A 21068-nucleotide genomic window follows, 5' to 3' on the forward strand; every position below is an offset into this window, starting at 1 on the left:
TATCCAAAAGTTTCTTTTTCAGAAAGAGAACCGCACCCAATTTCTTACATCACACTCTTCTTCTTTCAATTCGAAATTCGGATAATGGTGTCTCTATTCTCGCCACCACCTTCATCCTCCAACATTCAATCACGCCAAACTCGCTTCTTCTCCACTCTCTTCCTTCCACCACGGTATTACTATTACTCACTCTTTACCTTCTTCTCTCTCTCTCTCCGTTAATTAACACCGTTACTTCCCTATAGGAGCGTCCGATTCCAATGCGACTGCGAGAAAAATTACAAACGGAAAACGGTACGGTGCGGCGTTACGAGCGCGAGCGCGCCCCCGCCGCCGTCAACGTCGTTGGCGAAGGAGCCTCACAAATTCTTCGACCACGTAGTCATCACCGTTCGCGGCGGCGACGGCGGCCATGGCGCGGTGCTGAACGATAGAGTGAAGCAGGAGCAGGGAAAGGCGAAGAAGAAAGGGAAAGGCTCTCTGAAGAGAGACTTCGACGGCTCACTGATACTCCCCATGGGAGGCCACGGCGGTGACGTGGTGGTCTACGCCGACGAGGCGAAGGATACGTTGCTTGAGTTTCACAACAAGAGCCGGTATCACGCCAAACGCGGTGGCAACGTGGATGCCATGGGCGCTTTGACGTCCTCGTTGCGCAATGGACTTGCCGCACCGACTCTGCGCATTCCAGTTCCTGTAGGTTTGTATGCTCTGGTTTTTGTGTAAAGCGTTGAAAAATGATACAATAAAATCATCTTAGGAGTGACAATATATTTTCAAGTTAGAAGTGGGAGAAAAAATCTCTTTATTTTCTGCAGAAAAACTCTAAAAATCTTTTCCACTTTTGGATTTATACAGGCTATATTTCATTTGTGTGTTGTTAGATTTGTGTTGGTGGATATGTTTTTGTTGATGAATGCATAGATGTTAACACTTTTTTTTTCTAATTTTTTTTTTTAAGAATTTGTAAAGGGTTTTAAATTGCGGTCGCGGTTGCGGTCGCGGTTGCAGTTACTGCGATTGCGGGTATTGCGATGCGGATTGCGGCTGTTGCGGTGTGAGATTATTAATTATTTTCACTAAATATAAAAAATTTATAATTATCAATATATATTTTATTTTTAAGGATTTATACATTTTAATTCTTTTTTTTTTAAATATTCTATTATTTTAATGAATAATTTAATTTATTTTAAAATTATAGTATCAATTTATCGTATTGCGGATGTATTGCGGTACATTGCAGATGTGTTGCGGACGCAACACCGTTACGTTGCGGAAAAATGTGTGATTTCCAGTATCATCGCAATTGCGGTCCGATGCCATTGCGGACAAGGCCGCAACAGCAATATTGCGGCCGCAACACGTGTTGCGGTCCGCAATTTAAAACCATATAGAGAGTAGAGACTGGTAAAATATTTAGTTATCCTTTTAGTCTGGTTGTTTCATGAACTTTATCTTAGTTCTTATAATTTAAAATATTTCATTTTAGTTTTATATATATTATTTTTGTTTCCTTTTACCCTTGAAGCTGCATAAACTTTACTTTTTAATTTCTATAGAAATAGATGACATGGATTAAAAAGGACCAAAAATAATATGTAGAGACTAATATGAAAGCTTTCTAGTTATAAGGACTAGTAAAGTTTATGAAATTATAAAGAGCTCTTTTCTTTATTATATCATAGTGGATATATAAAAAATAATGGAAAAACACAGGGCATTAAAAATGAGGATATTGTGTTTAACTGAATAACTGTTATTTTACTTGGCAGATGCTTAAATTGTTTTAACCTCCATTGCACTCCTCTCCCCTGACTGATGATTATGTGTTGCATTATAATCCATTTCAATGTAAACGAGATTCTGAGGGATATGTGTTTTTTATTCACGTTTTGATTATTGACATCATTGATGGGTAATTTTGAACCTCTGTGATTGACTTTGGTAAGGGAGTTTAAGATTTTGGACAAAGTTGTGAAACCTTTTGTAGGAGTGTTTAAAATTTTATTATATTTTTTGAAGTTTTATAATCAACAATAGAGGCAGTCTTTTAGGTTGTAGGCAATAATGAACGCTGTAACTCAAGTATTTTTTTATGGGAGCATTGTATAATTTGCTCTACAAAAAAATATGATTGCACTCATCGAGTTTATAAATGTGACAGGCACTGTTGTGAAAAGCAAACGAGGGAAGATGTTAGCTGATCTAGCACAACCTGGTGATGAAGTTCTTGTTGCGAGGGGAGGACAAGGAGGGGTACTATACATAGTTGAAATTCTTTTAAAATCTGTTTTGTTTTCTTTGTTTTTGAGTTGAATTAGGCTAATTTAATCCGTTAAAGACATGGCTGGATTGTTTACTGGTGTGAGATAGGTTGTACTGTTTCAAATCTATACTTCTATATCTATACTTATTATAAAGGGGATATATTTTGGTAACCATCTCTTTGGTCTCCACTTTTTAGTGGACCATTATACCCCTTAAAATGTAAAAAAAAAAAAAAAATTCTTATATTTTTTTTAAATAACTATCTGCAACTTTTAATATTTGTTTGTGTGTAATTATTAGAGACACAAAGTGCCTCGGTCCCTCTAGTTGGTGATAAAGAGAAATAATTAGACATTTAGACCATTGGAGTTAAGATATACATATAAATAATTTTGGCACAACATTAAGGTTGCTTTCTTATGACCTTAAAGTCGAGTCATAGGTTTAAATCCTGGTAATGGCCTCTTTGGTTGTGTGGGGGGTAAGGAAGGATACATACATCTACCCTCCCTAGTTCCCAGTAGGTTGGAACATTGTGCACTGGGCTGCCCTTTTTATTCATTTATTCATGGCATATACCTATCTCCAGTTTATTATTTTTGTACTTTACACCTGAATCTGATTTTTCTTTTTTGCTTTCCAGATTAGCTTGTTAGAAATGCCACAGCATAAAAGAAAAAAGATGATGGCTTTGACAACTAATGTGATGAGAGATGACTCAGACAAGGTAATGTTTATTGAACATTTTATGTGTAATGGAATATTTCTTGTATTGTCCTCCTTGGAAAGATATCATTAGTGACATCTTATAGTTACAATCTTCTGTGCAAATTGAATACCTCATACAAGGATAAAATCGACAGGGTTCTTCTCTTGCTGTCTCAGTTTAATCAAAGTTCATTTGAATTTTGCAATACATAATTTGTGATCAGTTCTTTTGTTCAAGATGCATGCTCATCTGTCACTATTTTTGCTGTGGGTCTAGGAATGTGATTTTAAATTTTCAATTCTAATATTGGGCTTTGCAGGAAATGAAAAGTTGTCTTGAATCTTGAAACAATAGTATTTGAAATTTCTGCATTTGAAAGTTATGTTCTTATCTCACCATAAGTATAACTTTCAATTTAAAATTTTTCAGGTTTTAGTCCATGGCCAACCTGGCGAGGAAGTCAAGTTGGAGTTGATCCTACGAGTTGTTGCTGATGTTGGTCTGGTTGTAAGTTTCGCATCTATACATAATGCCCTATTTAATTAGTAATGGTTTGTCTCACTTTTATCTTCATAACAACTATATTCAATGTTGGTGTTAATGAATCAATTTAAGCGTGTTATCTCTATATCAAGGAAGATTATGTTGTCATTGTTGGGAAACTAATTATTGGTTTTATCATGGCTTGGAGTTTGTGATAGATGACGAGGAGAGGTGTAGTAAAACTTCAGTGTTTTGTTTTTTTGTTTTTGTTTTTGTTTTTGTTTTTGTTTTTTTTTTCCTTTGTTGTGTGAAATCATTTGTTTGTTTGGTGAGCAAAGGTCAACTGTATATTGGTTGTTTCTTACTCTTTGTCATCCAGATGTTTCATTCATTCATTCATTTATTTGATCAAAGTTAATCTTATTGTAGGGACTTCCAAATGCTGGGAAATCCACACTTCTGGCAGCCATTACACTTGCAAAACCTGATATTGCTGATTATCCTTTTACAACATTAATGCCAAATCTTGGACGCCTTGGTGGTGATCCCAGCTTAGGGGCAGAAATGTATTCGTCAGAAGCTACATTGGCAGATTTGCCCGGTCTTATAGAAGGTGCTCACTTAGGAAAGGTATCAAGTATTTTTGCTCATGTCAAATTCCCCCATTTCAAACCACTGAGATGCTAAATATCAAGGCTTTTGTCTTTCACTTTCAGGGTCTTGGTCGCAATTTCCTGAGGCACCTCAGGAGAACCCAGCTACTGGTCCATGTTGTTGATGCTGCCGCTGAGAATCCTATAAGTGACTATAGAACTGTCAGAGAAGTATGTGTTTTACCCTTGTTGATTGAATATAGTTTTTTTTTTTTTAATCCATTTAGACTCATTTTTTTTATTGGTTCAACAACTTTGTTTGAAATTTTGGTTTATTTACTTTACATACTTGAAAACTCTCAATTCTAACAATTAGAAGGGAGTTTACTCGGACAATTGATCTTTTTATTTCGGATTAATTTCATCTTAAAATTCATCTATTTGAAAGTCATGTTAAGATGCTTTATTGTTGATAAGCCAGCTAGGCAAAGTAGAAAATAATCTGTGGTCAGACCATCTTTTCTTGTTGTAATGAGTTTCCTTCCCCTGTCTGTTTTTAAACCTGCTCATGCTCTCTCCATGAAAATTCTGTTTTGCAGGAGTTGCGCATGTATAATCCTGAGTACCTTGAACGACCGTATGTTGTAATTTTGAATAAGATTGACCTACCAGAGGTATGTGGTGCCCGAGCTTCTATGTGAGTTAAGTATTATATTTTAATTTCCTTTTATTTTGAAAACATGTTCACCTGATTATAATTTTAGGCAAAGGACAGACTTTCATCATTGACTCAAGAAATTATGAAAATTGGCAATGATGGTGCTGCTTCGGAATCAAAACCAATTTCTGAAGTTCCAGCTCAATTGTCTGATGAAACTGACGTGAAGGAAAAAAGACTTGAGGACTATCCACGACCTCTCTCTGTTGTTGGAGTTAGTGTTCTGTAAGTGTTTGACAGTTTGTTTTATACTTTTCTTTTATGAGGTGTTTTTCTTCTTCACACATGTAGTAGTTGAATTGATAATTTAATATAGTTTACTTTTAATATTTTTCACATTGGCTTAGGTCAATTTCTTGTTGCTTGCAGAAAAGGTATAAGGATAAACGAGATGTTAAAGGAGATAAGATCAGCTTTAAGGAAGTGTTCAGATTCCAATAAAACATTGGCTTCAAGGGTTTCACCTTGAGATTTGCCTGCCATATACTTTCTGATGTTGCTTTTCAACTAGACTTTCTCGGGAGGACTAACCACAAGTAAATTGGTTCTGGTATAAATTTGGCTATTCTAGGAAATCATAGATGAAGAAAATTTTCAGTTTGTTTCAGAGAAATATTCGAGTGAAACTGAATTACATTTTTGTATGCATAAGATTGACAATTTGACATGATAACTTGTATCATACAAGTAAATTGGTTCTGGTATATATTTGGCTCTACCAGAAAGTTATAGATCAAGAAAATCCAGTTTGTTTTAGAGAATTATTGGTGTGAAACGATGGAGATGTTATGAGTCTTTACTCCAAATTTCTGAACTTCGATATTTTTGTAAGCATAAGATTGACAATTTGACATGATAAGTAATATCGATTGTAATAAACATGAAAAAAAATTATTACAACAAGAAATGTGGTATTTCCTAAGTAAAAAAAATTTCAATTATTTTTTTATTTTTTTTATTAATATTTTAAGATTTCGTTTTAGACTATGATGTAAAGTCTTATCAAAGAACGAATTTAGACATTATCTTAACTACCTGATTTTAGATTTAATACATTAATTATTTATATTCAATTCGTTCTTTTATTTTTCTGTAATTGTGCATTGGGTTAAATGATTTCATGTAATTGGAAAAATGGTAGTTTTGCCTCCTAAAAGCAAAATACTGCTTACCAGTCTTTGAGTAGAAAGCGTGGAGTTTAGTGTAACTGAAAATTCGTACTGATATTCAAATATACAATGTACTACTTAACCACGATATAAAATAAATAAATAAATAAAAGTAAAGTGATAAACATAACTCCTAGGAATCAAGATTTTGAAAACTTCAAATCAGACAAAATAGCAAAGTACGTTGCAACTGTTCCTCGCTGATACTCTACCGTACCCAAGGAATTCTGTCCTCAGAAACTTACCAAAAAGAGTGACACCATGCATTATAAAAGGAGTTCTGTCTTCAGAAGCTTACCAAAAAGAGTGACACCATGCACTATAAATTAGAATAACCTTGTATACAGGGAGTAAATAGGAGTAAATAAGAGTAAATTAGAATAGACCCTTGTATACAGGGAGTAAATAGGATACATAAGGAGTAAATAGGAGTAAATAAGAGTAAATTAGAATAGACCCTTGTATACAGGGAGTAAATAAGATACATAAGGAGTAAATAGGATGAGTAAATAGGAGTAAATAATATTTCTCGGATATTTAATATCAAGTAATGTTACATGTACAACAAAAATTGTATATTATTATTTTTGTGAATACCTCTATAATTAATAACATCTCTTTTTATAATAAATAAAGTAATGGAGAGAGATAAATACAAATTATTGTAGAATTTTTATTACATATGTAACATGAGGGGAGTTATAATTATACCGGTATAACTTTTACTAAGTGTTACATTATTTAATAATTTTATATTAAATGCGAATTTTGTAAATCCAACTGTTAAATTGAAAGTTCATATCTCTTAGATCATATATACAAAATTTTATATCAATCTAAGATGATTTGATACTTCATTTTTATAAAAAAAGATTAACGTAATATATTCATTTCAAAATATATTAAAATATGAACACTTTGATCACCTTCAAATTGTTGTTCAATTTTAATAAAATTTAATATAAAGTAATATGAAATTTTAATCTAACGATTGGATTTATAAAATTCACATTTAATATAAAGTTATTGAGTAGTGTAATACTTAGTAAAAGTTACACCGTGTAATTATAACCCTCATCATCTAACATTATTCTTTAATATCCGGTTTTTCATCCACCACTATTACTTTTGTTAAAACTTTGTATACTCATGATTCTCTATTGTGATGACAACCAATTAGTTCAGTTCGATTCTTTTATTTTGCATTTTTTATTTATAGGTATTGAGAAGTGTATTTGAAGGTTACGCTGCACAGTTCTTTTATTCCTTACCCATGCTTAGAGAAACCACTTCTTTTTTATTTATTAACTGTAACAAACAAAAGAAAAGGCACTAAACTAGTTGCTGTGATGCAAAATGCATAACAATAAATATAAAAAACAATGTAAAATGCTGATCAATTTTGGTGAACTGACTTCTTTTTATTTATTAACTCCAACAAACAAAAGAAAATACAATAAACTAGTTGCTGTGATGCAAAATGCATGAAATAAGCATAAAAAAATATAGCAAAATGCTGATCAATTTTGGTAAACTGACACGTGTGGCAAGTGGCACTTGTAAGTGTCTCAGTCCATTAGATCTGTTTTTAGCTCTACTAAGGTGTACTGGTGACTGTTTTCAACTCCCGCACTTTGAAAAAACCGGGGTATCAGTTTCTTTGGCTTTGTTTTTATTCATTCATGACATGTATTAATATTTTCATTTTTCGGGGCATAGTTATCTTGAACCGTTTCCTCCAAATGTCACCGCACTCACAAAATAGTAAATGACTAATATCCAAGTCCAAATTAATTTCTGTAGAAAAAAATAAAAATAAAAAAATATTGCAGATAAACTCACATTATTCAAAGCAAACCGCTTCCTCTCTCCCACAGCTTTAATATCCCCCTTATCCTTCATTACTTTTATTCATCCTTCAAGGCTTCATTTAATTCATTAAATAAAAAGAAAAGAGCGAAAATAAGGAACTCAATTGACATTTTTTCTCTCGATTCTTCGCCATCTGAGTATGTAAACAAACAAAGGCCCTAGCCAAGTGTGTACAAGAGAAACCAACAGTGAGGATCATAGTTGCCACGACATGCCTGGTTCACAATGCCAAGTAGCAACTCTACTCCACTAAAGGCCACGTCTCAAAGTACTCGTAATTACTATATATTTACATTCACACACCAGTTTTACCATTATAAATACCCCCATCACCCCCATTCCTATTTCCTAAACCAAACCAAAGACCTCTCTCCCTTGGAAACTTTGTCCAGTGTTAAGAAACCAGACATGGGAAATGATGATGATAAGAAGAAGCCTGTGAAAAAACCAGCACAGGCTAGCTCCAGAAAGGGTTGCATGAGGGGTAAGGGAGGTCCTGAGAATGCTGCTTGCACCTACAAGGGTGTGAGGCAGAGAACTTGGGGGAAATGGGTCGCTGAGATCCGTGAACCAAACCGTGGTGCACGCCTCTGGCTTGGCACATTTGAAACCTCTCGTGATGCTGCCTTGGCCTATGATGCTGCTGCCAAAAAACTCTATGGATCTGATGCAAAGCTGAACCTTCCAGAGGTTCATCAGCCTCCAAACTCAAACCCTCCTCCAAGCCCTCCAACTCCCCAAATGTCACCACAGCCTCAAATTCACAACACCACCTTTGATGTTGTTCCTGATGTCAACCCTTCTGATTTCACCAACAACATGGTCAACAGCAACAACCCTGTGCTCTCCATGGCCTCTCACCAGGTTGGTGATGTGCCAGTCTATACCAGTGACTCAATTGTGTCCCTTCCTTTTGAAACCACCCACAACAATGTCACCCTTCCATATGAAACCATCAACGACCATGTCTCTCTTCCATATGGAACCAACACCCACACTGTCCCCCTTCCATATGGAACCAACACCAACCATGTCAGCCTTCCATATGGAACCGACCCCAACCATGTCTCTCTTCCGTTTGGAACCCCCAACAACCATGTCTCCTTTCCATATGAAACCAACAATGTCTCCTTTCCATATGAAACCAACAATGTCTCCTTTCCATATGACTTCAACAGCAATGTCTCTCTCCCATTTGGAACCAACTTCACTGTTCCGCAAATGGAGAATTTCTCCTTCTACAGCAACTCTTTCTGGGGGATGATGAACGAGACTGTTCCTATGCTTGATGAATCCATTTGGACTGATGATGCTATGACCCTTGATTTTCCTTTTGTTGCAGATGATGAAATCTTTGGAACTGGAAATTTCCCTGATGTGGGTGGATGGAACTATGGCGAAGACGACAACGTCGACGACAACAGCCCTCCTCCTCCTTGGATGTAAACAGTGGTTAAATGAACTATTTCATGAGACAACGATAATAGTAATAAATAAAGCTTGTCTCATCATGATGAAGACCTTGGATCACCAGATATTATGTATATGTATATAATAAGTATGTAAAAAACTATGGCTTATGAAGCTTATTATTAGTTAAGTATATATATATATATCTATTATCGGCCTAATAGTATAGGTCTATCTTATGGTTGAAACTTTCCCGTAAAGTTGTTAAAGGATGTCGTGATGATGTCCTAATGATATTAAGATGGCGCGCATTTCCTTCTGTGTTATATTATTAGAATATTATAATAAGCGCAGCTTATATTATATATCTCTTGTTGTCTTTAAAATTCTGTACCATATTGTTTGAATATTTTTATAAGCCGTGTATCTTATTATATTATAGTTATGGACATAGGTCTTTCGCATCAGTAGTAATGTCTTTTGTGACGGAAGTTCTGCGGCATATTTCTTATGTATCAGTGACAAAATTCTGCGACATATTTCTTTTGTATCAACAGCCAAGTTCAGTGACCTTAATTTTTTCGATCACCGAGAAATTCGTTTCCGTCCTGTTTCCATCCTATAACCTAGTCTTTCGTTTTTTCGGTTTTCTTCTTGTGACTTAACCCTTTCTTATCAGCAATGAAGTTTTCGTCATGTAACTTAATATAAGTAGTGAAAATGTAAATAATATTATATTATTGTACGTAAATATATTAAATGGAATAATGGAAGAGGGGTTTTTTCGGTTTCCGTCCAATGACCTAACTCTTTCGTATCAGCGACGAAGTTTTCGGCCTGTGACCTAATTCTTCTGTATAAGTAGTAATGTAAATAATATTATATTACTATACGTAATTATTATAAATAAAATTGTGGAGGTGTTAGCAACTTGTTATAATATCATATTTAAATGGATGTATTAAAGAATAGTGATGGAGTGTACTTTGACTTGATTCTTTATATTAAAAAGAACATTATCATATATAAAAAGTATACATCCAGCAAAAAGTGCTAATAGTTTATTTATTTATTTATTTTTTATATTATATTACATATAAATATTATATAACAGTGTTAAAGAAATATAATAGAATAATAGTACTTATGACTTGACTGATTATAATATTATTGTACATAAATACTTTACGGTAGGGTTAGGGTTTAGAAGATGCACGTAAATACTTTAGGGTTTACGGGTAGGGTTAAGAAAATTTACGTAAATATTACCTAGTATTTACCTGTAGTACTAAGAAAAAGTAAGGTGATGAAGTAACATGATTTAATATGGCTAATATTTAGCGGATAATGTTTAGGAAATGTAATGTGATGGAGTAATAGGATTTAATAGGACTTAAACCCTAAAAATAATAGGGATCGCGACTCTTGACTAGTTGCTGTACATGTATGTTTCATGCATATAAATAATCTTATATTTTCTAATGTACAAGAACCAAGAATACTTTATACAGATGTAGTTTTTGTTCGAAATAATGATTAATTTTGGTTTATATAACCATTTCTTTATCCACGTTATCTCCTTACATTATAAGGGATTTGGTCTTAAACATTGCACTTCTTTATTATTGTTTCAAGCAGTAACAATACATGCGAATAAATCCAAATTTTCAAGAAATTACACTTTTAAGTCCTTCCTGTGCCTACTCCAGAGCTTCTCGGATCAAACAGAAGCATAGGCAGGGGAGATATGAAGTAATATCAAATCACAAAGGTAGAAATCCTATAAACAAAACAGTCAAAACTCATCAATAAATAAGTACAGAATACAGATGAACCATTTACTAATAGAAAGAGCAAAATCAAATCACAGAAGGTAGAAATCTTATATACAGTCAGAACTCATCAATAAATAGGTATAGATGAACCATTTACTGATAGAAAGAGACCACTACTGTAACTTGATATGCAAGATTTTTCTTATCGATTTTTCTTTTTTGTTACATTAAGGGATTCGGTCTTAAACGATTGCACTTCTTTATCAATGTTTTAAACAGTAACAATGTCTGAGATTTTTAAATAGAATGGTAGTTAAACTTCTACTTGTACAAATATGACTATGAGAATGATAAAAGAACAATACATCTCAGTAACACTGAATATAACACTGGGCACGTGAATTAACCGATATGAAGTTTTTCTATTTTACTTAATAGTCTTGAATTTGAATTTTAAATATAAAATTATGTTAAATAATCATAAAAATGTTGTGTCGTCTTTAGTGATTCTATTCAGATCTAACAGATTATCTCTGGTGAAAAATATCTGAAGTATATAAAAAAAAAGTAACAGAGCACAAAAGATCCAGAAAATTAACACAAGCATTTATAACTATTTACTTTTCATGTTCTTTAATTTTATATACTTGATTGTAAATTCTGACTCTTGGAAACATAGAAAGCATAAGTTGGGAGAAAATATTTACCTATTCAGTGTGTTAAATTCAGATTAGTTCCTGTGTTTGACAAAGAATACACTTTAGTAATGAAAAAAAATATAATATATTTGCTTGTAAGAATCATGTGCTTCACATTCAAATGAGATGAAGTGAAATATTTGATGCATTATTAATTAATCACATGTAACTCCTTTTCAAAAAAATTAATCACATTATGTAACTGCAACTTTGACCTTAAAATAAAAATAACTATCGTTATGCAAATAAAAGTGTTAAATACGAGAATTAATTGAAGTATAGACAAAGAATGTGTGGAACTAACCAAGTTTTTAAGTAATTGCTGGTTTAAGATTCATACAGGTAATTGAAATAGTTTCCTCAACTAATAACATTCAATGTTAACTAATAACATCTGGTTTGATATGCAGACTATGAATAAAGTTTATGATCATGCTAAAAATTTGAACTGTGAATCCAAGAATTGCGATTCTTTGTACATTTCAAATCCCGTCATCCAAATTTGGCCTTAGGATCAGAAACAACAAAATCAACTAACTAAAAGAGGACACAAATATTACATTTCTAGCGTATGCTATTGAGCTAGGAGAATTCTAACCAATATCCTACCAATTATATTCCAAAGTGCATTTCTTGCTTTCACATATATCATCCGAAGCAAAAGTGAAAAAATTGCAAGAGGAATAAAAAAGGATCCTAATCATATAATCACGACAATGTAAAAAAAATGAAATTAAATTCAACATCTTGATCTAAGAAAATAGGAATCTCAATCCAAGAATTTTGATTCTTCCTATGCATTTCAAATTCTTCCAAAGTAGGCCTCAAGATCACAGACAACAAATTCAACTAACAGAAAGAGAAGGACACGTGTATTTATAGCATCTAGAGTGCATTTCTTACACGGAAGGAGAATTCTAACCAGTACACCTAGCAATTACACTCTAGACTAGAGTGCATTTCTTGCTTCCGCATCATCCAAAGCAAAAAGGAATATTCCAAGCAAACTCCAAAAGAGGCACAATTCTAGAGGGTCCAATGCCATTTACCATTAATCCAAAGACTTTAAAGGAAAAGAATAAGATAAATACTAGCCAGCAACAACTCTCTAACATCCTCCTTCTAACATACGTTCTATTATTATTGACTAAAATTTATTAAAAATTATGCAAGTCATACTTTTTATTTAATAAGTTGTGATATCATACTTTTTAATAATTTTTTACTATTAGAAGAGAATATATCAGAAAGAGTATGTTTATAGTATTCTTTGGAGAATAAATAACATATTGAAGTTTATATCAGTGAATGCAAAGGAAGATGTTTTTCTTGTAATATTCTTAGAATTAGAACCATGATCAACATCAGACAACATATGAGCAATTCTTGTAAACCATTCCAGTACTTAACCTTAAGCCGGGAATAATTGGAACACTTTGGCTCCAATCTAAATATCTGAGTGGAGCAACCATTGAAAGCACAATACACTAGTACTGTCTTATCACAATTTACCTTAATCACAGCAATGAACAACCTTTAGGGTCTGATGACCTTCCTTGTCAATAGATCTAAGTGCATACATGTTCCGTTGTCAAACTGCAAACTTGCCACAATAATTAGTTCTGACGAATTTCACGTGACTGTTGCCTTTTTCCTTCAAATGCACGATGGTTACCTTTCTTATGCAGATATAGTGCTCCATATGATGAACTCCTTGTAGTAAAGCGGTAAGAGTATGATTTGACAACGTTTTACTGCTTGAGATGTCCCCGCTTAAGTGACTTCAGCAAACCTAATATGAAAATTTGCATAATTTAAATTGAACTTCAAATAAAGTAAAGGTAGGAAAACAATACGTATACTAATCAAATTCATCCATCGGGGCTTGAACACAATACACTGCTATAACATAAGTAAAGTCTATTCTATATTTCTCTTTTTAATCATGATATTAATACAAAATATTTAATATAAAAAATAGTAATTAAATTTTTTTTGAAAACTTTCAACGTTAACAAAGTGTATATTCTCGTTTAATATAATATATTCCTTATTCAAGGTTAATGGATTAGGAAAGAGACAACCCCTTTGGTCAGGGGATAAACCGAATAACCCCAACACCAGGAAAAAATTGATTGATGAAACAACATGTAAACTATTTAGCTATGGTGCAAACCGAATACCCATCCGGCCTTGACATGACCCGAGCGTACTTTCGGTTAAATCCTAGAACCCAAGAAAACACTTTGGGTAGGACACCAATCTCGGGCATGCTACAAGCTGAGCACATACTCAACCAACAAAGAATAAGTTATCCTCACTGATTAATCTGACCCACATTAATAGTAAATTAAATAATAAAACACCCACGTCATCATGAATTAAGATTTAATTTACTAATTATCCAAGTCACAATCAAGAAAGCCCATCAGATCCAAATACGTCACTATAAATAAGAGACTGGTGGAATAGGAAAAAAAGGTATGATCATTTAATATTACTGCATTTATTGCTCTGAACCGAACACTTACTTGAACGTTAGAGTGCCTTTACAGGTACCCTCCCTACCATTCAGAGCAAGGATTCGAGCAATTATTATCTCAGAGTTCTAAAGATTAGCAATCGAGGAGAAGATCAACGGGAAAGTGTTTCTTACAGGAACATTTTGACGCCTACTGTAGGGCCGATTCCTACATGGTTTCAACCCCTTGAGTCAAGATGGTAGCAACTAGAAGCCAACAAGAGAATATGACTATCAACAACTTGGGAATGCCCCAAGAGCCAAGGCAACTAAGGAATCAGACCGAAGGAGAAGGGATGGAAGAATCCTACGAAGACTGTTCTCAACCGGCTAACCTATGCTCGACAATAGAATAATTGAGAGTTGAGATGATGGAGCTAAGGGGACTCTAAGAAAAGGATGCTCATGAACTATCTGTACTAAGAAAAGAAAATGCAGAGCTCAGAAGTGACAATCAATCGTGGGAGCCCACTCAAGGTACTCCCATCACTGGGTTCTCTCAAGAACAAGGTGAATCTTCAGGGTGGTATAGAGACCCTAGGCTCTCCAACCAGCCTATCGCAACCGCAACAGTCACATTAGATAAAAAAAGACGACAAGGAAGAACACCTTTCACCTCAAAAATAATAAATGCTCGCCTACCAGATAACTGGAAAAGTCTGGCATTGGATCGGTATGACAGGACAACTGACCCAGATGAACACCTGGACGCCTTCATCACCCAAGTCAGCCTGTACACCGAGAAGGACACTATATGGTGTAAAATATTCCTTACATCTTTGAAAGGACTTGCATTAAGCTGGTTCACCAAACTCCCCCAAGGTCGATTGACTCCTTCACGACTCTATCGACGTGCTTCAGCATCCAATTCGCCACAAGTTGACCACACCGACTCACCTCCATAGCCCTGATCAACATTCGTCAAGAAAAGAAAGAACCTTTAAGGGCTTTCATGGAACAATTCGGGAAGACAACACTAGCCACTCGAGACTTGGACCCAACACTAGCCATGCACCATCTTACCATGTCACTACGACCCAGACCTTTTGTGAATAGTATATGTAAAAATCCACCGCTCGATCTGGATGACTTATGACAAAGAGCCACTAAGTACATGCAAATGGAGGAACTGGCCGAGTTTCGAAACTAGACACGACCCAAACAAGTTCATGGTAGAAGGTAAGTAGAAAAATAACACCATGGTAAAAAGTCCGCATGAATGATGCGGGGAACCGAGAAAAGGTAATGCGGGGGATGAGATATGCGTATTACACCCTACTTAACACCAGCCGAACAAAGGTTTTGGAGCAGGCTTTAGCCACGAAAATCCTAACGGTGCCACGACGTGCCATGACTCCCCTAGAGCGGATATGACAAAGACTTGTCAATTCCACCAGAATAGAGGGCACGCCACTGAAGAGTGCACGACTCTCCGGGACCGCATCGAAGACCTTGTAAAAACAGGCACATCGACGACCCTCCAAGAAGAATAATCAACACCATCGTAGGAGGGTTTGTAGGGGGAGGAGGAACATCCTCAGCCTGAAAATGGCACTTACAGGCGGTTAGATCGATAAATGCGGTGTCCTGGAGGGACCTGGTGTCCATGCCACCCATTACCTTCACTAACTTGGATTTTCAAGGAATCGATCCGTGCAAGATGACCACATGGTGATAAGTGTCGAGATCATGTTTGTGGTGTACATCAGTATGCCCATAGGATTTCTGGTAATTATTCTGCCCAGATTCCTTTGGTCTCTCTAAGTCGTCTCTTTACTTCCTTTAAGATGACCTTGTTCGTAGATTCAGCTTGACCATTGCTTTGAGGATATTCAACAAATGTCACCTTGTGTTTAATGTGCAAACCTTCTAAAAATTCGTTGAAGCGACGGTCCGTGAACTACAGGCCGTTATCAGTGATCAGGGTGTATGGGATACCAAACCGAGTGATTATGTTTTTCCATACAAACTTTTGAACATTATTAGTAGAGATAGTGGCTAAGGTTTCCACGTCGATCCACTTAGTGAAGTGATCTACCGCCACGAGGAGGAATTTAACCTATCCTTTGGTGGGGGAAATGGGCCTAGGATATCCATTCCCCAAATTGCGAAGGGCCATGGTGTAGTGATGAAGTGTAGCTCGTTTGCCGGCTGATGTATGAGGGGTTCGTGTTGTTGGCACGGTTGACATTTTTGGACAAACTTGGCATAATCTATAGTTAGGGTAGGCCAATAGTATCTGGCACGTAGGACCTTCGCTGCCATAGTACGACCTCCTGAATGGGTTCTGCATATGCCTTCATGTATTTCCCTAAGGACATATTGGACTTGTTCTAGTGTGAGACATTTAAGGAGCGGGGTTTAAATGCCCATTTTTTACAGGCTGCTTGTTATCAGGGCGTACCTTGTCGCACTAGTGCAAAAAAGGGCTATTACGTCACCCAATTTACATCGGAAACGAGAAACCCCGACGTTGTAAAAACGCGGTGGCAGTTTTGTAAATATGTGGAGACTAATTAATTTACGTCGAACAACAAAGGATCCGACGTAAATTAGGCAATTAACGTCGAAAGTGATACTGTCTGACGTAAATTTACGTCGGACCCCCATAGACCAACGTAAATTTACGTCGGATCCCCCTAGTCCGACGTAAATTTACATATGAGATACCCCATCCGACGTAAATATTCCACTATATTGGCCAACGTCTCATTTTCCATTCCCGCGCTCATAGTGTATACGAAATCTATTAGCTTTTCTCTGATTTTCTAAGTCTCCCACTGTGTTTATTTGTGCATTGAAAGTTTCCAAGTCTCTAAGTGTCTGCACGTTGCTCGTTTGAGGTTAGTTTCTTGTCCACGCAATTTTTTTGTGTTTTTTTTGCTATTTGTTCATCTGGAACGGGCCGTTCTGCTTGCAAAACGAGCCGTTCTCCTTGCAGAACGGGCCGTTCTGCTTGCAGAACAGGCCGTTCTGCTTAAATTGTTGTGTTTGTAAATTGTTGATCTGGAACGGCCTGTTCTGATTTCAGTACGGGCTGTTCCAGATGCATTAAATATTGACTTTTTTAGGCATTGACCTTTAGTTTACCATCGTATTAGTAGAAATATTTATGGATTTTATTCGAAATTACTATCGATTTTTTAGGTTTGTAGTTTAGGTTAGAAAAATTATGGAGGATTCTGGGTCGGGCAATGGAAGGAGGGAAGGTAGATCTGTCACCCCGATTGTCTGGGTTGACAGCTGGGCGCATTGCCAAGGAGAGGACACCGGTTGAGGTGGATCCTCGTTCTGGCAAGGCATCAGGCCCAAATGCTACCAAGTTTAAGAGTTATTTGGGAGTCCTAGCTCGACGACATGTTTCTATTATCATTCCATCATGGGATGATGTTCAGGAGGTTGACAAGAACCTCATGTGGCAGGATATTCAGGTATATACTTTCACATCCCTTGAATATTATATAACTTAAATACATTATTTATTAATTGTTGTTATTTTCATAGCAAAATTTTGACATTCCCAACATTGAGGTCATGAGGAGGAAGATGTTATCTGCCCTGGCCACCAGGTGGAGAGACTTCAAGACTTTCTTGACACGGGAGTATGTATTTGGAGAGCGACAAAATGAGACTCCCTGTCTAAAGTACCAGATCACTGATGAGGAGTGGATGCAATTTCGTGCCACTCGATTGGACCCTTCGTGGCAGGTTAGTTATTGATAACTCTTACATTGACACAAATACTTAAGATATATTTTAATTAATCTCATTTTCTTTTTTGTATTATTGCAGGCTAAAAGAATAGCTGCCCAAGAACGACAGGCCACGAATGATGCACCCCATCTATTGTCAAGAGGGGGATATGAAAGAAAAAAAAGGAAATGAAGAAGGCTAGGGCAGAGGCAGCAGGGGTTGAGTCTGCTGACCATGTGGAGTCACCTCCCCGCCATGAGATGTGGATAGCAGCCCGGACAAAATCAGATGGGCAAATGACTTCTGAGTCTGCAAGGGTCGTTGCTGATAAAATAGTAAGTAAAAATATACAAACTAAGACTCTTCATTTCAACTCATTTAATTCATAAGTGTAGTTTAGGGTATACTTATTGTTAATATGTTGTAGGAGGGTTTAGTTGAGCAGAGCACCCAGGGCTCATTTGTTTTCGATGGTCGGAATGATATCCTCACAACGGCCATAGGAAGGCCAGAGTACGGAGGCCATGTGCGTGGTGTTGGTGGTTCTTGGAGCCACCGAGATTTATTTGGTGCCCGATCATCGAGGAGCACTGTTGACTCCTGCAGTCAAGAGGTTATGCAGAGAATGGAGCAGAGATTGGAGATGCAGTTTGAAGAGAAATTGAAGAATATTCAAAAAGATTTTGAACAGAAGTTTAAACTTTTGGCTCGTTCTCAGCAACAGACTGCAGTTGCTCATGATGGTGTTCGAGTCAGCACTAAAGGGAGTTGTGATGCTCCAAATCCCTCACCGGATCAGACTCACACTGATGTACCAAACCAGTGTGAGTTATATGTTGAGGATGACCCCCCACGGTTAGTGGCTATTGGCCGAGTATTTGAGGGTGGCTCAACCATCCATGGTGTCCCTCTACAGCCAGACTGGACACGGGTTGTGGTTGACCAAGTTCAAGATGCTGCTGCTCTAGTGCCTTTGCCTAATACAGAGGTTCAACTAGTGGGGCAGGCAACCGGCACATTCTTAGCTTGGCCAAAACGTTTGGTCATGCCGCTTTCAGCACGGGCAAAGGTAATTATATTATTGTTCTTTTATATTCTTATAATTCTATTATTGTTTAACTAATTTTGATTATTTCTTTAGGATTTTATCAATCGTGGTAAGGAGGTCATGAGAGAACCTCATGTTGATGATGCTAATATCGCAGAAGCTGAGGGTGATCCCATATCTAAGCTTCTAATCATATTACCACGATTAAAGAAGAAGCCAATTCAATTGCAGTGGGACATTAGAGTTTTTGGAGTTGATACCTCTGATGTTCCACTATACATATCTCTGCCTGATGCATTAGAGATTGTTGGGGGAAACTTCATGTTAAATATATCTATCATACAGCTATGGGCCATGTAAGTCATATTTTCTTTTATGAGTCTAAATTTACAATAATTACATTTAACTTATAATAATTATTTGTGTTAGGTACATGGATAAATTGAGTGTGGAGCAAGCACAAGCAGAAGTATATGGATTTATTGAGCCTCAATCAATCCAAAAATCAGGAAACACTCAGGTCCAGATCCAGCAATATATGCAAACATGGATGAGTGACTCAAGAAGAGATACATGGCTCCATACATTGACGGGTTAGTTTTTTAATTGGTTTTTTAATCATGGTAATTTTATAACTAATTTGTTTGTCATACAATGTAGGTCCCATTGGCAGTTAATGGTAATCATTCCTAAGGAATACACCGTGGTGTGGTTTTGTTCACTACATCGAAAACCAAGCCACGAAATTAAATGCCAATTACAAGGGTAACTAAATTTTTTCATTATGTTTTAAAACTGTAATTATATATATTGGCTAAAAAAAATTTTATTTTAATTAATTAGAATCGTGTCTGGAGCTAATATTTTAAGTGGAAGAGCCAGATCATCAAAGTCATTGCATTTCATATACCCTAAGGTTAGCAAATTAATTCATACAGTCAATAATATTTAAATTTATTGACTTTGGAAATAATAGTTATTTGTTTCTCATTTTAGTGTAATAAGCAACAAGACTCGTTTGAATGTGGCTATTACATCATGTATTGGATGAGAGCCATAGTTTCTGCGGGTATTATTGATTCTTGGGCGCAGGTAATTCATATCAAAATTTATTTAACTATATTTACCTTTAGGATAATTAACATTGCATATTAATGACACTTAAATTAATGTTTCAGGTCTTTCAAGATCCATCTCCATTGCCCGAAGATGAGATGCTCAAGATAAGAGAACAATGGGCAACTTTTTTTCTAAGTTTAGTTAGTTAGATATTATGTTTATAGTTTGATAGTTAGTTAGTTAGATAGCATTGACAAACATATGTTTTATAGCTTTTTTAGGATAATAGGATTTACATTGTCATAATTTATGTTTTTTAAGATTTATATATTATTTTCTTTTTGTCATTCAATTTTGAAATATAATTTGAATTTCTATTCTGGACTGCCTGGTTTAGATTTGGTATTCTGGACTATATTTATATGTAGGTGTTGGGTATATAAAAAATTATAAACGTTTTAAAAAAAAACTCCCACAATTTACGTCGGACATTGCCATGTCCTACGTAAATTTACGTCGGGCCTTGCAATGGCCGACGTAAATTTACGTCGAACATGGCGTTGTCCGACGTAAAATTGTGGCATGTTTTTGGTCCCTTTTTACGTCGGTCTGGGTGAATCTCCGACGTAAATTTACATCGTCTTTCAGAGGCGACGTAAATTTACATCTCCCGTATTAACGTCGGAACCTTTTCCGACGTAAAAGGCTCAAAATAACCGACGTAAAAGACCCTTTGTGTACTAGTGTCGCTCGGGTTCGTACTTTTTTCACCTCCACAAGATCTGCCAGCAAGTGGCTTGTTAAGAGATAGGTAACGATGTCATTCATCCAATTCTGGGGTGTTGGTTATGCTTGTAAGCAATCATGTTCCCTGATGCTTGGGATTGATACCTCTTGTTGGATTACACTACGCAACTAACTTACCCTTTTGCTATTGGCTAGCTTTGCCAATTGATCGGCTCTTTTGTTGAGGTCTCTAGGAGTGTGATGAGCCTGGACTTCTACAAAATTAGATTTGGCCTTTTGAAAGACATGATAACATCGTAGCA

The 21068-nt window shown here is 35.9% G+C and overlaps 3 protein-coding genes across 4 annotated transcripts; all 3 read left to right on the plus strand.

The window, feature by feature from the left end:
- Nucleotides 1-5535, plus strand: LOC109790147 (putative GTP-binding protein OBGC2). Of its 2 annotated transcripts, none has more exons than XM_029269602.2 (10): nucleotides 1-173; nucleotides 246-700; nucleotides 2168-2259; nucleotides 2915-2998; nucleotides 3410-3487; nucleotides 3893-4093; nucleotides 4180-4287; nucleotides 4656-4730; nucleotides 4821-4999; nucleotides 5122-5535. In XM_029269602.2, exons 1-10 carry the CDS (start codon nucleotides 85-87, stop codon nucleotides 5213-5215), a joined length of 1455 nt encoding a protein of 484 aa, XP_029125435.1. In that variant the 5' UTR covers nucleotides 1-84; the 3' UTR covers nucleotides 5216-5535. The 2 variants fall into 2 exon arrangements, with proteins under 2 accessions (XP_029125435.1, XP_020204844.1); XM_020349255.3 differs by having other exon boundaries at nucleotides 6-173; nucleotides 5144-5535.
- Nucleotides 5536-8131: 2596 nt separating this feature from the next.
- Nucleotides 8132-9592, plus strand: LOC109790148 (uncharacterized). The gene has a single exon (XM_020349257.3). It carries the CDS (start codon nucleotides 8224-8226, stop codon nucleotides 9259-9261), a length of 1038 nt encoding a protein of 345 aa, XP_020204846.1. The 5' UTR covers nucleotides 8132-8223; the 3' UTR covers nucleotides 9262-9592.
- A 9650-nt stretch (nucleotides 9593-19242) lies between these two features.
- LOC109790145 (uncharacterized) lies at nucleotides 19243-20396 on the plus strand. Its single transcript, XM_083063130.1, has 4 exons — nucleotides 19243-19725; nucleotides 19804-19876; nucleotides 19957-20052; nucleotides 20139-20396. Exons 1-4 carry the CDS (start codon nucleotides 19637-19639, stop codon nucleotides 20226-20228), a joined length of 348 nt encoding a protein of 115 aa, XP_082919256.1. The 5' UTR covers nucleotides 19243-19636; the 3' UTR covers nucleotides 20229-20396.
- Nucleotides 20397-21068: the final 672 nt, after the last annotated feature.

Source organism: Cajanus cajan, chromosome 9 (genome assembly GCF_000230855.2).
Source record: "Cajanus cajan strain Asha chromosome 9, NIPB_CcT2T_4, whole genome shotgun sequence".
Taxonomy (NCBI): Eukaryota; Viridiplantae; Streptophyta; class Magnoliopsida; order Fabales; family Fabaceae; genus Cajanus; species Cajanus cajan.

Bases quoted from the DNA above. Each gene is read 5' to 3' on its own strand.
- LOC109790148 (XM_020349257.3), top strand. From the start codon at position 8,224: ATGGGAAATGATGATGATAAGAAGAAGCCTGTGAAAAAACCAGCACAG.
- LOC109790145 (XM_083063130.1), top strand. From the start codon at position 19,637: ATGGTAATCATTCCTAAGGAATACACCGTGGTGTGGTTTTGTTCACTA. The intron at 19,877-19,956 runs GTTAGCAAATTA...TTCTCATTTTAG, and splicing joins TGCATTTCATATACCCTAAG to TGTAATAAGCAACAAGACTC. The intron at 20,053-20,138 runs GTAATTCATATC...TTAATGTTTCAG, and splicing joins TTATTGATTCTTGGGCGCAG to GTCTTTCAAGATCCATCTCC.
- LOC109790147 (XM_020349255.3), top strand. From the start codon at position 85: ATGGTGTCTCTATTCTCGCCACCACCTTCATCCTCCAACATTCAATCA. The intron at 701-2,167 runs GTTTGTATGCTC...TAAATGTGACAG, and splicing joins GCGCATTCCAGTTCCTGTAG to GCACTGTTGTGAAAAGCAAA. The intron at 2,999-3,409 runs GTAATGTTTATT...AAAATTTTTCAG, and splicing joins TGAGAGATGACTCAGACAAG to GTTTTAGTCCATGGCCAACC.